The 14,246-nt window shown below is 39.3% G+C and overlaps 1 protein-coding gene across 1 annotated transcript; it reads right to left on the reverse strand.

Annotated features, from left to right (window-relative positions):
• Positions 1-9,815: 9,815 nt before the first annotated feature.
• tmdd1 (transmembrane and death domain 1) lies at positions 9,816-14,188 on the reverse strand. The gene is made up of 5 exons (XM_075475780.1): positions 14,087-14,188; positions 13,546-13,737; positions 11,500-11,619; positions 10,554-10,706; positions 9,816-10,093 (listed from the first exon to the last, which is right to left on the reverse strand). Exons 1-5 carry the CDS (start codon positions 14,154-14,156, stop codon positions 9,897-9,899), a joined length of 732 nt encoding a protein of 243 aa, XP_075331895.1. The 5' UTR covers positions 14,157-14,188; the 3' UTR covers positions 9,816-9,896.
• Positions 14,189-14,246: the final 58 nt, after the last annotated feature.

Here is a 14,246-nt window from a genome sequence, read left to right on the forward strand (position 1 = left end):
GAGATAGGGAGAGATTTTGAAATGAGAAAAACAAAGTTTATTTTCTTGGTAAATCATCTTCAGCCTTTGTCACCTCAACTGGTTCAGCAAGGGTAAAAATAAATATCCTACAGTTTGTTTTTTACACCGTTTGTGGGACAATAGAGTAAAAGTAGGTCATTTAAACTTCTGATCAACACCAACACAACATTCGTGTAATTATTGAACAAAAACTAAGCCAAAAGGCAGAAGCAATGTGGAAAAAAACGACACAATTCAATTTGAAATGTGAATGTTGTACTATTTCTGTCTTTACTTCCAGTTGTGTCAATAGTAATAGCATCATAATGTGTGCAGGCCTATTTGACTAGGTTTGTGAACTGACTTTGTTGCCTGCAGGCAGAGGGAGAAAAAAAAAGGACTTTCTTTTTACATTAATGAGATGAAGGACCTGGAGGAGCTACTACGTGGTTTGTCTATACAAGCTGAAACAAGACGACAGTTTCACTTACTTTCCCTAATCCATCACGAAGCTTCAAAGACTAATTTTACAGTAAATGTTTAAGCACTGATATCTGCATAGAAGAAAAGCACACAAAATGTGCTGATGATGAAAAGGAACACTAATCCTGAATGTTAATTTGTAATGAACAAAAATGTATTGTTTCCAAATTGCATTACGTGCTTTGTGCACCTTATTCCTGTCTACCAGTTGTCTAAATAAACAAATTTATTTTTACTTAGGCCAAATTAATCAGTACTTCTTTTCACTGGCAGGGGGTGGTACATAACACCACGAGAGAGCCCAGCAACAAGCACACGATGAGGGGAGCTCTGAGGTTTATGCCCACCCTTCAAAATAACTGTGGAGTAAACCTGCTGAATGTGCACTGCTCCTGTAATTAACTGAGAGTGTGCATGGCCACAGCTGTAAGGTGCAACCAACCAAGCAGTCTGGCCAAGTCCCTGTGGAATCAAGACACCGCGAAAGGCTAACCTTCAGTGAAAGGAGGATTACACAGTATCAGCAGTTTCTTGGCCCTCCTGCAATGCAGAATATTTCCTAAAAAAGTTGGAATGCTGTGTAAAACATAGATAAAACAGGTTACAGTGGTCTGTGAATTATTTTTACGACGTATTAGTCTCAAACTGCCGAACTATTTGCCCATGCAGTTTTTCACATAGTTGTGAACCTCTCCTCATCTTTACTTCTGAAAAACTCTCGAATTTTCAGTTTGAAGCTCAATCATGGTACTCAACTAATTCAATTACCTTAATTAGTTGCAGCTGAGTCTCACCTCACCAAAATGTAATGGGTTTGTTTACATGACCAAAAGGCTGTAGAGTATTTCATTGTTATCAACTGTGAGATAGTTGGTTGGCTGCTGTTTTATATAGAGCAGTGTCAACGGGACCCATGGTTTTTATATATGAAACAAGTGGCAATGGAAACTTTTCTAACCCCTGCCATATATTTTTTTTATAAACTGTGAATCAGTCAGGATGAGAAATAGCACCTTGAAACCTGAGGCCATCGTCTTAAGTAAAAAAAAATTGGTTCATGAGAGGGATTTGAGTAGACCGAGAGATTGACAAGTGGATCAAGGTAGCATCTTCTGATGTGGATGTGGAAGCTGCATGGATCTGTTATGGTGAAGCGAGAGGTGAGCTAAACAACCAAGTGGTTGCTTAACCAGTCAATCGATGCTCCAACCCTCTGCTTTGGTCATAAGCAGTGAGGTGAGGTTATTTGGGCATCTAGTCGTGATGCCTTCCGAACACCTCCCTGGAGAGGTGTTTCTTGGAGGAGGAGGCCTCAGGGCAGATTCAGTACACAGTGGAGAAATGATATCTCTTGGCTGGCTTGGGAACACTTCTGTATACCCCCAGAAGAGCTTTGGAGGTCTCGGGATCACTGCTCATGCAGAAAAAGGATGAATGGAATCCCAAGTCAAGTGGAAAAAAAAAATGAAAAAATTGTGGTACATGTTCTATAACAAATGTCTATTCACTTCAAGTTAAGAAAAATGCATGTTTTTGTCATCTTTGTCATTGATATGGTGGTCATTGATTTTTAGCCAAACAAAACAGAAACTAACCAGGCAACGATGCCAATAGACTGAGGTAGCAAGAGAGCAGTCCTTACAATATACCCCCCCTACATTTAGCATGTTTAATCTCTGCTAAGAACAGCATTGTATAAGCTCTAGAAACAAAAATAATACTCATGCAATAATTGTTGCCATAGCTGCACTGATAGAAACAGTGACAAAGAAAAATATGTGAGTCAACTAACTTTTGTTTGAGTAGCATGTTGCTTGAAGGCCTGTGGCATCTATTGCCTGGCAGCAGCCTGTCAGTGCTGTTGGCATGTCTGTGATGCATGAATGGATTTATGAAGCTATTAAGAAATCATCCTAAGGTATTCAGGCACACATCTGCTCCTCTGCTCCCCTTCGTCTCTGCAGCAAATTGGCACCATGAGTGATTACAAGGTTTCTATGGCCATCAGCTTCAATTTGGAGCCCTGGGATGGTCTCTCATCACTTAATGTGTGTGATTGTATGTGTGTGTATTTCATTTCATCACCTGCAGCTCTCTCCCTCCCCCCCATTGTTTCCATACTAATTTCTGAGCCCTGGTTTGATTAATTTGACCTGGATGAATTTTCTGATTGAAAGAGTAAATTGCACTATTGTTTGGGATTATGGTTATGAGCCATTATGTCACTTCACCCTAAATTTCTATTTTTAAATGTTTGAATGTATAAGAAAATAAACTCCATTATTACATACACACAAACATAGGCAGTACCCCAGCTGCAAATTCTGTACAGCCACTATCATTTCTGGGCTAAAAAAAGCAAACCTAAAGGAGCCCTACTGCTCTTTTACAACTATTTCTTTATTTGTGTCCTCTAAATGTGTCTGTGCAGCAACAAACATAAAACTTAGAAACATGGAACTTTTTGACATGGCCCAAAATTTAATTTTCTGTTTTAGGCAAAAATATTTGATCAAACGAAGTGAAAAATATCTCATGGTGCATTCAAAAGTTTTTGTCTTCTGTGAACTGTTGCAGTTTAAATAGATGGAAAATATCTCACTTAACACCTGGGGTGTATTTGTGTGTGGCACGCCATGCCTCCTTAGTGGTAACGCGGATAAGTCATCTCTTCAAGGGATGGAACTAGGCAGAAAATGATTTGCCAAAAAATTTGCAAGTGTGTTATCTTGTTATATTTGCAAGAGCTCCTGAAGGTCAACAAATTCTAACAATCTTGGACCTTGTTCGTTGCGCTTGCGGTTACATTTTGGGCCTCCCTTTATTATATTTTCATGTTTTATATTGCAGGCATTATTGAACTGTGCACTGCACCTTTATTGTCTGAGTTTCCTTTTAAATAAATCTAAAGGAGTCATGTACTTTGACTTATGTTACTTATTAATTTCACCGTCTTGGTATTGTACCATAAAATTAGCTCTTAACTCTGAAGGTATAGAAAAAAAAAACTAATCTCTTCCGGGGGTCAAATGATGATTACACTGAATTATGAAATACTTACAGCTAAATCCTTTTTCAAGTGAGATACCGTTATAATGGAGTAGCTTTTCAATCCCATAATTGCAAGTTCAGATAAAATTTAATTTTACACCCCTTGCACATTCACTGACCATGATGGTTTAATTAACAAGGTTCCTTGATATTCAAGGCCAAAAGATTTATGTATTGAATTTGTTTACACATCCAGTGGTTTCATACTATTGAGACTAATTGCATGGTGTCAGAGGTTATCTCTTCATCGAGTCATTGGACATTGTCATTTAGCGCTCGCCAGCTCTTGTAAAGGACCTGTGCAAAGAATTAATTGAGTTTTGATCTTTTGGAATCAAGATTTAAAACTTTAAAAACTGTGCAGTAATAAGGAATCAGGGAGCCCCATTTTATTGAGAGACTATAGCTCAAATGTAAGACGGGCTTGTGAGATTCATTTTAAGAAATGAGGAAGACATAGCAACAGCAACACCATTGCTGGTGATCAAATAATGAAGGTTTTGACATTGATCAAGCGACCGTAGTTAGTGCTTTGCATATGCATTTTACAGACCCGTATTTGGGGGTCTATTAAACATTAACAAACCAGTTTTCAGCCAGGGAATCATAAATCTTCACTGTGTAACGTCAGCAAAATGTCTTTGGACAGGGATTGTTTACAGAGTTGCTGAGAGCAAATCTGACCACTGATAGCTGGTATTAATTAATGCAGCCCATTGTCTCACTCTGGTAGTTCAGCGGCAATTAAGTGCACCAACAATGGAACACTCTTGCATGATTAATTAAGGCAAAAAATGATTGTGTCTGCGCTTCTGATTGGAGGATGGTTAATTATTTATAGCTGAATTAAGCTGCAACCCAACGTCTGATAAGAAAGTACTGTTCAATCGACTTGCCATTTTTTGTTTTTTTCTTTAGTAACTTGCAGATGTAATGAATTATTTTAATACACAATACCATAATTCTATCAGAAGTAATGACAAATATAATGATCCCTAAAAATATTAGGGTTTATGAAATGATAGCGTTTGAAGCTGAAGCTGTAGAGAAGCTTGGAAGAGAAAAACATGCCATAAAGACAAAGACAGATCTTGTGTGGGACAGGTATGCAGGTGAGGTGTTTTCTCACCCCAACAACTCATTAAACAGAGCACCAGGTACTGTTTGCACTCTTTTCCTTTTGTTAGATTAACAAAATAAGAACAGTGAGTGATAACTGTAGATACCAGCTCCTCACTGAGCTGTTCAGTATCAGTGGGGAAATTAGACAAGATAAAGGAAAACAACGCAGTGTGGTGCAGAGCTAGGGGAACTCATTAGAACACAACAGTCGGGATAAAAAGCAACATGATGGTTTGCAATGTGTCATTAGGTGTGTTGTGAGTGTTATTACACAATCATAATTTGATAGCTTGTGCACAACTACTTAATTTATTTTTAATACTGTATGATAACCTTACAGGCCACTGTAGTCAATCTGAATATTTAGAATAACGGCACTCTTGCACATGAGGATTTCATAAGAAAGAGAGCTATTTGGAGTCATGAATAGAGGGATGCAAAGTAAAAGCAAAGCACTGCCTGAAAAGTCTTAGAAAGCCAACATCATAATGTATGAAAGTCAGACAGGAAACATTAAACTGTGATGAGTGTGATACAGCTGCCATTTCCCTTTAGAGACAAAGACCAGCCACGTCTGAGCGTCAACAAATGTCTGTCACGTAAAGCAGGCAGAGACCATTAACCACGCAAACATTCGTGAAAGTGCCCCCTTCTTCATCTGTTTGAATATATCAGTCCTTTATCCAAACATTTGCACATTAGGATTCTACTAAGTTCTGCGTGAAAGTGCTCCAGACACTCCACACACAATGTTCACAGGCTGAATAAAAGAAAACAAAAGTAATGGAGAAAAATAGGTTTTAAATTTCAGACCGGTTTGATTTTAGTGTTATTCTGTTCAATGTCTCTTGAGTAGATCTGTTTGTCTCTGGTGCAGAGGCAACACACCTGTCTGAAGCCCAGAGGAGAAATCTTTCAACGCCAGTGATCTTTGATTAAATCAAATCAATAGCCTATCAATTGACAGCGCATCCTAATATCAAACACAGCATATTTTGTTAAACATATTTTTTAAACTTTAATTACCTTTTTCTATTAGGAAAACATCAAGTTTGCTTTAAATCTTAACACAGCGGCCTCCTTGTATACAGTATGAACACTCATATATTATTATTACTTTATCTTATTGGGTCATAAATGCATAGTATTTAAAAAAAAAAAAGATTCTGTAATTTACAATGAGGGTTTAATTTGTTATCCAATTTAACTTTGCTGTGACCATTTACCACCTGTAAGCATGGAAAGTATGCCCCCATAGATGAGATATGTGAAGGCATGCAGGTGGATGCCTTCACAACTTCCAGGATTTTTGACCACCTGACAAACAGACCACATTTTGTGAGACTGAAGAAGGTGGCCAGCAGCACAGGAGCACCACAGAGGACTGTACTCTCCCAGTTTCTCTTTACCCTGTACACCTCAGACTTCCAGTACAACTGTGTCATCAGTTCTGTCATCTCCAGAAATACTCAGATGGCTCTGCAGTTGTGGGTGTATCAGCGGTGGACAAGTGGCAGGGAGAGTACAGGGAAGTCTGCTTGTGGCATGGTGTAGGAAAAATCACCATCATTTTGAACACAGGGGATCATTGTGGATTCAGTTGGACTTAGTCAAATGCTATTTCTGTACTGGGAGAAGAGGTGTAGGTGGTGGAGGAACTCAAGATACCTGGGCAACAGATGCACTGCAAATGCAACACTGAGGCCTATTATTGGGGCAGCAACATCAGAGCCAGTGATTCAAAGAAACTAAACTGATGAAGAAGGCTGGCTCTGTGCATAAGCTTGGAAACATAATAGACAACACTGTACACCATCTACACAGCATAATGAATAAACAATGGGCTGTCTTCAGCCAGAGGCTTCTTCAGCTCCACAGCAATAAAGAACAGTACAGAAGGTATTTTTAATTTTTTTCTGCTGTTTCATTGATACTATACATCTGTTTTCTTCTGTTTTATCTATGTATTCAGTTGTTTATTGAATTTAACTTAATAATGTGTAGTCATTAATATTACAGCAACAATATTAATTCCCTTTGGCAAAGTATTTTCTATTCTATTCCGTATTTTCTTGACAGCAATTGCATATTATCACAGTGTAACTGCTTCTCCACAGCTGCCATTTGAGATAAAGCAGTAAGCACAATATTCTTCTCTGCGAAGCAATAAAGATTATTCAGTTTTATATGACAGCATGCAGATTTGTTACAGCCATTTAAAACAACATAAAAATAGAGTTATCATGCAAAAATTCTGCACTGTAATGGCTGCTGTAATGACCTATTATGACCACATGATGGCACTGTGGTTTAATCTGTAAACCCTCATGGCTGCTGTTGCCTCATCAGCACACAAAAAAAAAAAAACTTTGAAGAAATCTCAGACTCCCTCAAGGAAACCATGAAAGAAAAAGTTGTGAAAGGGATTAAAAGAAAGTATGACTTTAAAAGAGCTGGTGTTGTGATCTTGTTTCCTGTGATCCATATATATTGAGCAAAAGGAGAGGGATGGTTGCGTGGGGACTGCAGCACCTCCGTGGCTCTATAGATGAATAGCGATGCAAATAGAGGGAGGGGAAAGTTAAGCCTTAAGTGACACTAAGCACACCCCAGAGGCCCTAGTGCAGAGCGCTCCGCCTCAGCACATCAAGGACATGGCCCCACTGTCTGAGCGTCCCCTTGGCATGCATTACATCCAGTCCATCTACAATTTTCATCCAGACAAACACTTGACTCCATATGCTGAGCCGAGCCAATGACAAGAGACAGATGTGTCCTCCTCAGAGAATCCTGTTTGATAAGCTTACACTCTGCAAACTATTAAATACCCAAAGGAAACCACTGGCATGAAAAAAAAAATACTCCATTTTACATGAGAATGAATATGCCTGGAAACCGTACCCTCATACACTGCCTTCGCCTTGGCTGTAAATGTCAATTTCATGTCAGACTCTTTCTCCATCCATCCATGTGATTGCTTCATCACTTTGCATGAGAATGGAACGTTGGCCTATTCTTCAGATTTCTGTAAATGAAAGACATCTGAAAGGATGGGGTCGGAGACAATCACATGATCAGGCTCTGATTTACAGAATATGAAACTGTGCACTAGACTGTATATTTCTGTAGATACAGTGGCAATAGAAGGTTTCTATATTTGTGCTTGAACACATCCCATTTTCACCCTAGTCCTGTAAGAAAGTGAATGGAATCCATTCAAACAAATGAGTAAAAAAGATTACTCATTTATATGTTGAGAAAGTTGCTTCAATATTACATATCTGTGAGTTGCAAAAGTAAGGGAACCTTTGCTTTCAATATATAGTTATACATCAAGAGTTCACAAGCTCTAAAAAAGCACAGTGAAGTGTTAGCTTTCCTTATCCCAAGGGAGAAGCTTCCCAGTGGAACCTTACAAAAGAGTGTCACAACCAGGATGCTGGCCCCATGTGGCATGTTGTTTCTCCGAGTCAGTCGGGCATACGGAAACGGCGGCTTTCCTCTCCACTGCTTACAGGAGTACGGCTGAGCCCACAGCAGGTGAACCTGTCATAGTCAGCACCTGCAGGATCCTAACAGCCAGCGGGGGGAAACTGAAGGGCAGAGGAAGTTTTGTCGTGGAGAGCTCTGCTGTGCCACCAGGGAAGCTCAATGATGAAGGTGAAACACAGTTTTATCGTTATTGGTTTTATGTAACAGTGTGTAAAAGCTTTTTTCCTTAAAAATCCAAATCAAGTCTAAATTTAAAATAGGGATCGTTATGAAAAACAAAAATAAATAAAACAATATTTTCATTTAAAATATGGACCCTTTTGTCATGCAGTAACATTATCTAAGTAGTCTATATAAACACTCAAAACCTTGCCTTTTTAGTCTTTCAGAGCTTTGCTCATGCACTTCTTCTTGGCACTACAATTTGTGTAAATGTTGATTTATGAACTAATAGACAGTAATTGCTGCTCAGTGCCATTGGTAATCTAAGCTGTCAGACTCCTGAAGCACATTAGGCCAGATTTGTGTAATGAAGTAGTCAGCTCAATAGGAAGTGGGGATGGTGTAAGAAACTGGGAACAAGAATCCAGAATGTACTTCAGTGCCATGAGCGGATTTTCAGTTTTGCTGTTAAGAGACTGATTGTCACTAGAGTATGTGAAAATGATCCTGTAGTGAGCTAAATATTTTTTTAATTGAAGCCTACATGTGTCAACTAAGTTAATTTCAAGTTTCTAAAAAGGACATTTTTATTTTGTTTGGTTTTCAATGCCAGTTTATGGACCCTTTTTGCTGTAGCATCTCATATCAAGCTATTTCCACACTAGAAAAAACAAGATGTTTTTGCTTAAAAAAGGCAAACAAAATCTGCCAATGGAACTAGAGAAAATCGGCTTGTCAAGATTTCCCTTAACAAGATATTCAAGATGTATTGTCTTAAAATAAGTCCCTATATCTTGCTGAAATGGTACTTGTCAGGCAATTGTGTCTTATATTAAGTGCTATGAGATATTTTGACAAGAAATGAAACAAATATACAAATATATATCCAGTGCACTTTCCCTTTTTAGGTTTTGAAAAAAAAAAACCTACAGCCCTGTGTTTTCTGTTTGGCTTCTTTCACCCAGCAGACGCTGCCATCACAACCAAGAGTGCTCCATTGTCTCCTAGCATTGTCATTGTTATTATTCTTTGGGATTGCCTGTGGAGATATCGGCAGGCTCTGAGGGGAAGGAGGCGCCAGGCTGGATAATTAGTTGTTCTTCAATGCCAGACGGGCACATTGCCGTCACTTGGAGGGGAAATGGAAAGTGGCATCGCTATCAGGGTAACATCGGAACAACCTTTGGTGTGAGGGCTGGGTTCCAGTGCATCTGTCACACTGCTAGTCATCTACCCACTGGCAAGATAATTGTGCCAACCAGTCTGGCAATACACAGGATAATTATTTTATCTAAAAGGACATTTTTGTCATATTTTTTTGTAATTAGCAGTGGTGTGAAATCGATGAGTTTCTACACATATATTGGTACTTGTGATTATGGTGGACAAAGAATCCGAAGGATTTCTACATTATCTGAACATATAAAAAAGACTAAAGGCAAAAATGATCAGATCCATTTCATATTTATTCATCTTATGCCAGTTTTATATCCACTCAATCGGTATGTCCTCCTAGATTATTAGAATTCTTAATTTGACATCAAGTGATTGCGTCTCCCAACTTCTCCTCCCCAACTGTGACCTTCCTACTGTTTTGTTGGCCTTCTTTGAGAAATGTAGTAGATGATGAGAAATAAAGACACCCATGCAAGCAAAGTACCACCAAAACCCAACAGAATACCATAAAAAAGCGGCAGAACCACGTTCAAAGGCCCCCTCTGGTACGGAGGAACAGGAGCCCGCTCCAAAATCAGGTCCATGTCACGCCACTTCAGATCCCTTACTAACACACAGAACAAACAGGACAGACACACTTACCACCTCAAAAGACTATCGGGCCCTTTCTGTCAAGCTGCAACTTGACAGAAGCACCCAGGAGAGTAAATAAATGGACAGGCGATAATTACATTTTTGAATTTCTAACTGTCGTGGGAAATTTTCTTTCTTTAGTAAGAGTGTTGATGCTGAGAAGTAATGAGTTGGAAGCGTGCCCACGGCTAACCGCATCTAATCCAGCATCTCATCTTAACACTTAATAGATTCAGGGTTCAGTGAAACATTATATCATTTGTCATTTAGACAATCTCCAGAGGTATAACTCAAAAATCTCCTTGTGGCATCAATCGCCTGAGATAGTAAAGCTCGAACATGGACACAGTTTCTCAGCTCTATCACTATTTCTGGGTTGTGATGTTACCAATATAATTTCCACCTTTTTCAGGTATGAGGATAATGCATCTCACCTTTTTTTGTTCTGACCCTCTGCTGTTCATGCTGGTGGGTTTTTGTGTCTGCTCTCACTGATGGGATGTGTAGAGAGTTGACAAATTTGTGGTAACCCTCAACATAGCGTTTCAAGTTCAAAGCTTTGTCCTGATTGATGTTCTTCCCCACTTCTGTGAAAACAATTGCAAAGTGTTAAATGTCTATGTAAAGTATACCCTCCTATGATGTTATATCTGATTAAATTGCTGATTTCTTGTCCTGAACATAACAAATTCTGGCAGGACAGCAAGGGCTGTCAGTTGACAAAACAAACCTTTCTAGTTATTATGTATGAGTAAATCTCAGAACAGCAATCAAGTGTACCATAATTGCTATATTCTGCGTCGCAGTCTTCTCCACCAGAGCCACTAATACCCCCTCACCCCCCTGTCTCTTGTCTTACAACACGTCCTCCCATCCTTTTCGTGTGTTTTTATTCCTCCAAAGCTGCTGATGAAAGGAGCAGATGGTTTGTTCTCTGGCTGGTGTCAGCTCCACTGAGTTCTCAGTCAGATCATTTACACCTCCTTCTATCCAACGCCACTCGGCTGTGGATTTGTGTGCACACTGGACTGCAGCATATGCCAGAGACTGGAAGTGTGTAAAATATGCCACATTTGAAGTTCCAATTAAAACAAATCTCAGAGTCATTAAGTAATTATACACCTTTGTTAAAAATCTTGAGGAGGCTATCTTGACTGAAATAAACCAGTTTTGAAAATACACACAGCCAAATAAGACTTTGTTGTTATTTGCTTTTGTTAAGGGTTGTGATGGGTACTCAGGGATTTTCTCCTATCAGCAGCACGGCACATTAAAGAGTGGTCATTTGAAAGCCACCCTACACAAAATGCCTCTATTGAAAAAGGAATTATTCCGTCCTACAGGGGGCATGTGTTGTTTCTGTCTGCGTTTATTTCTCACCAATGGCAATGTCTGTTCTGCCGATGTGCTGCAAGGCGCGAGAAAGCCTGTCGTAGTAGGTCTTCTTGCCATACTTCAGCAGCCAGTCTGTCAGGGCTGTTCGGCACTGAGTCTCACCATCTAGCAAATACAAAACATATGGCCCTAAGAAAGACAGGTTTCTGACAGCTAGCTTCCTGCCACAAACTCTCAGAACTGAGCTGGACATGTGGGAAACAGACAGGTGTCAGAGGGCTTTTACTTCTTCTTCTTTTGTAACTTCCTTACAGCTTATTGTGGGCTTGCTTATATTCTGATAATTTTTTCTCATACTGACAACTAATTTTTCCATTGTCTAGCCTGCAACGTCTACTCCAATACATTCATCTTAAATTGTAGGGCAAGAGACTACTTACTTTCGAGGTGATGATTTTACTAAATGGATAATATTTCAAGTTTTTAAAAAGAAAAGAAAAAGAAAAAGAATTACTTTATTGAGACCAAAGGGTATTTATCTAAACACACAACCCAATTGCTGAAGATTGAACAGGCAGTATGTTGTCAGGTCACATTTCAGATATCTTGGTCACTAAAAGCTGCACTAAGTAGTGATTCTCTCTAAACTTTTCAGATGAAAACAGATTTATAAATCCGAATTTTGTTTTTTTCCTGCCAAATGCAGGACAGAGAAGAGTGAGGCGTAGCCAGCAGATGGTCTTCGAAGATTTAATAATTAACAGAAAAAACTACAAGGAAAAAAACTGAGAATATATGGGGGGAATAACTCTGGGATGTGAAAACAAACAGCATGAAATGATCTGATAAGGAACAAGTGAAAAACAGGGGTAAATATGCAGAGAGAGTAAATTACAAACAAAAACAGCAGGTGAGACAATAGCCTACTGGAAACCAGGTGGGAACAGGAAGAAAAACAACTGAGTACATAAGGGGGCAAAACTCTACAAAACAAAACAGGACGTAAACTAAGGAGCAAGAAGTAATCCGAAGACCAAAAGGATTGTCGGAACATTGGAAAACCTAGAACATATGAAAATTCAAAAACCCTATGATCATGACATTTCCATTAATCATCTCATGCCCCTTATGATTTATCTGATGTCCCCGTAGTTAAAGCTGCACATTAAAGGTCCCATGGCATGCTGTTCCATGTTTTTTGGCTTATCTGTAGTGTTTGAATGATGTATTACCATCTTAAACATCACCCAAGGCTCAAAAAGAAAGGTATACCCATGCTTTAGTGTTTTTATGAAGAAAGAACTAATTTAGTAAATTAGGTAGCCTTGAACTCTCATTTGCAAGACTTTTTTACTTTAACCTTTTCACTTACGCGTGATAATGAGTGAAAGGCAGGATTAGTGGAATTCTCTAGGCAGTGCTTGCCCATGGGAGCTAGAGTTTGCTGTATCCTTGCTTTTGCTAAAAAGACGTTATCAAGAACATGTGTTTTTGGTGGTGAGGGCTCGTTTTTTTTTAGCTTCCCCAAAGACCCAGCAATCTTGGATCAGTGGATGTGGTTTGTTTTTCCTGGCCAGCAGCACAGTCGGGAATAGTTTTGTTTGCCACACTTAACGGACAACAGTCTTTATGAACGAAACCCATTGCAATGTTGGCTTTGTGGAGAGACTGAAGCTGAAAGTCGAAGGCTGTTTTAGCAGTAAAAAGGCACAAGTCCGGACTGAGTGAAACTTTTTCAAATATCTGTGTGTTGTGTTGATATTAAACGTACAAATGATTTTACGATATCATGATTACACGTCCATGAGACAACATAATCCTCTTTCCCTGCCCCCTCTGCAAACCTCCAGTAATTCAGCCAATCAGAAAACTCCAGAAAGTATCCTTCTGAAGAAGAAGTTTCTCCCAATGAAAGCTCTCCCTTCTTCTGAACCAATAAGAAACTATTTGGAGTTATGAAGTATGCTAAACTAATCTGGACATACCCAAGATTAAGAACTAGGTCCACCTCCAACAGCTACAACAGTAACGTGCTACGTACACTTTAACAGTATAAGAAAGAAGGACTAGATGAAATGAGTCAGACCAAACCTGCAGCAGAAGACGTGTCTCTCTTGCTTCGAAGATTGAGATTGAGCTGATTTTTCTCTGGTGAGAGACGATCCAGGTGCTGGAAAATGTTCTCCTCAGGGTGAGACAGGACAAACAGAAGGTCCTCACACTCCTTGGAAGTTAGCAACTCCACTAACCGCTGCAGCTGATGCTCACCAATGTCTTCTGCCACTAAACAGACACCATACAGGCCAAAATAAATCTGTCAGGAAAAGTACCACTTTAGCCAAAAGGCAACAGGACGATAGCTTGCACAATCAGCTGTGAAGGCATGACCATCCTGTAACATGCAAACATAATCCCACCTAACCAAGCATGGTGCTGACACAACAAAGCATTTTTTGCACAATGATTGTAATTTCAATTAGCAAGTGCTGCTTGTGTGGTGTCAAACTGTCACATTACCTCCCTCAGCTGCAGAAAGCACTGAATTATTCACATCTCACAACAGAGAGAAAAGAGGATCTAAACATTCTGAATCACTGCTGGTTTGCACCTGCTAAAAGAACATTGCTCTCACCTGTGTCCTCTCCGAGTGTCGAACTCTGTGGCAGACAGATGAAAATGAGACAGATTGTCCACATCTTCATGTCAGCTGTTAAGATTTGGTATGTGCTGTTCACATTCAAGTCAGTTTATTTTCAAACCTTACAACTGATCTAGAATGTGTAATACATGTT

This window comes from Odontesthes bonariensis, chromosome 10 (assembly GCF_027942865.1).
Source record: "Odontesthes bonariensis isolate fOdoBon6 chromosome 10, fOdoBon6.hap1, whole genome shotgun sequence".
NCBI lineage: Eukaryota > Metazoa > Chordata > Actinopteri > Atheriniformes > Atherinopsidae > Odontesthes > Odontesthes bonariensis.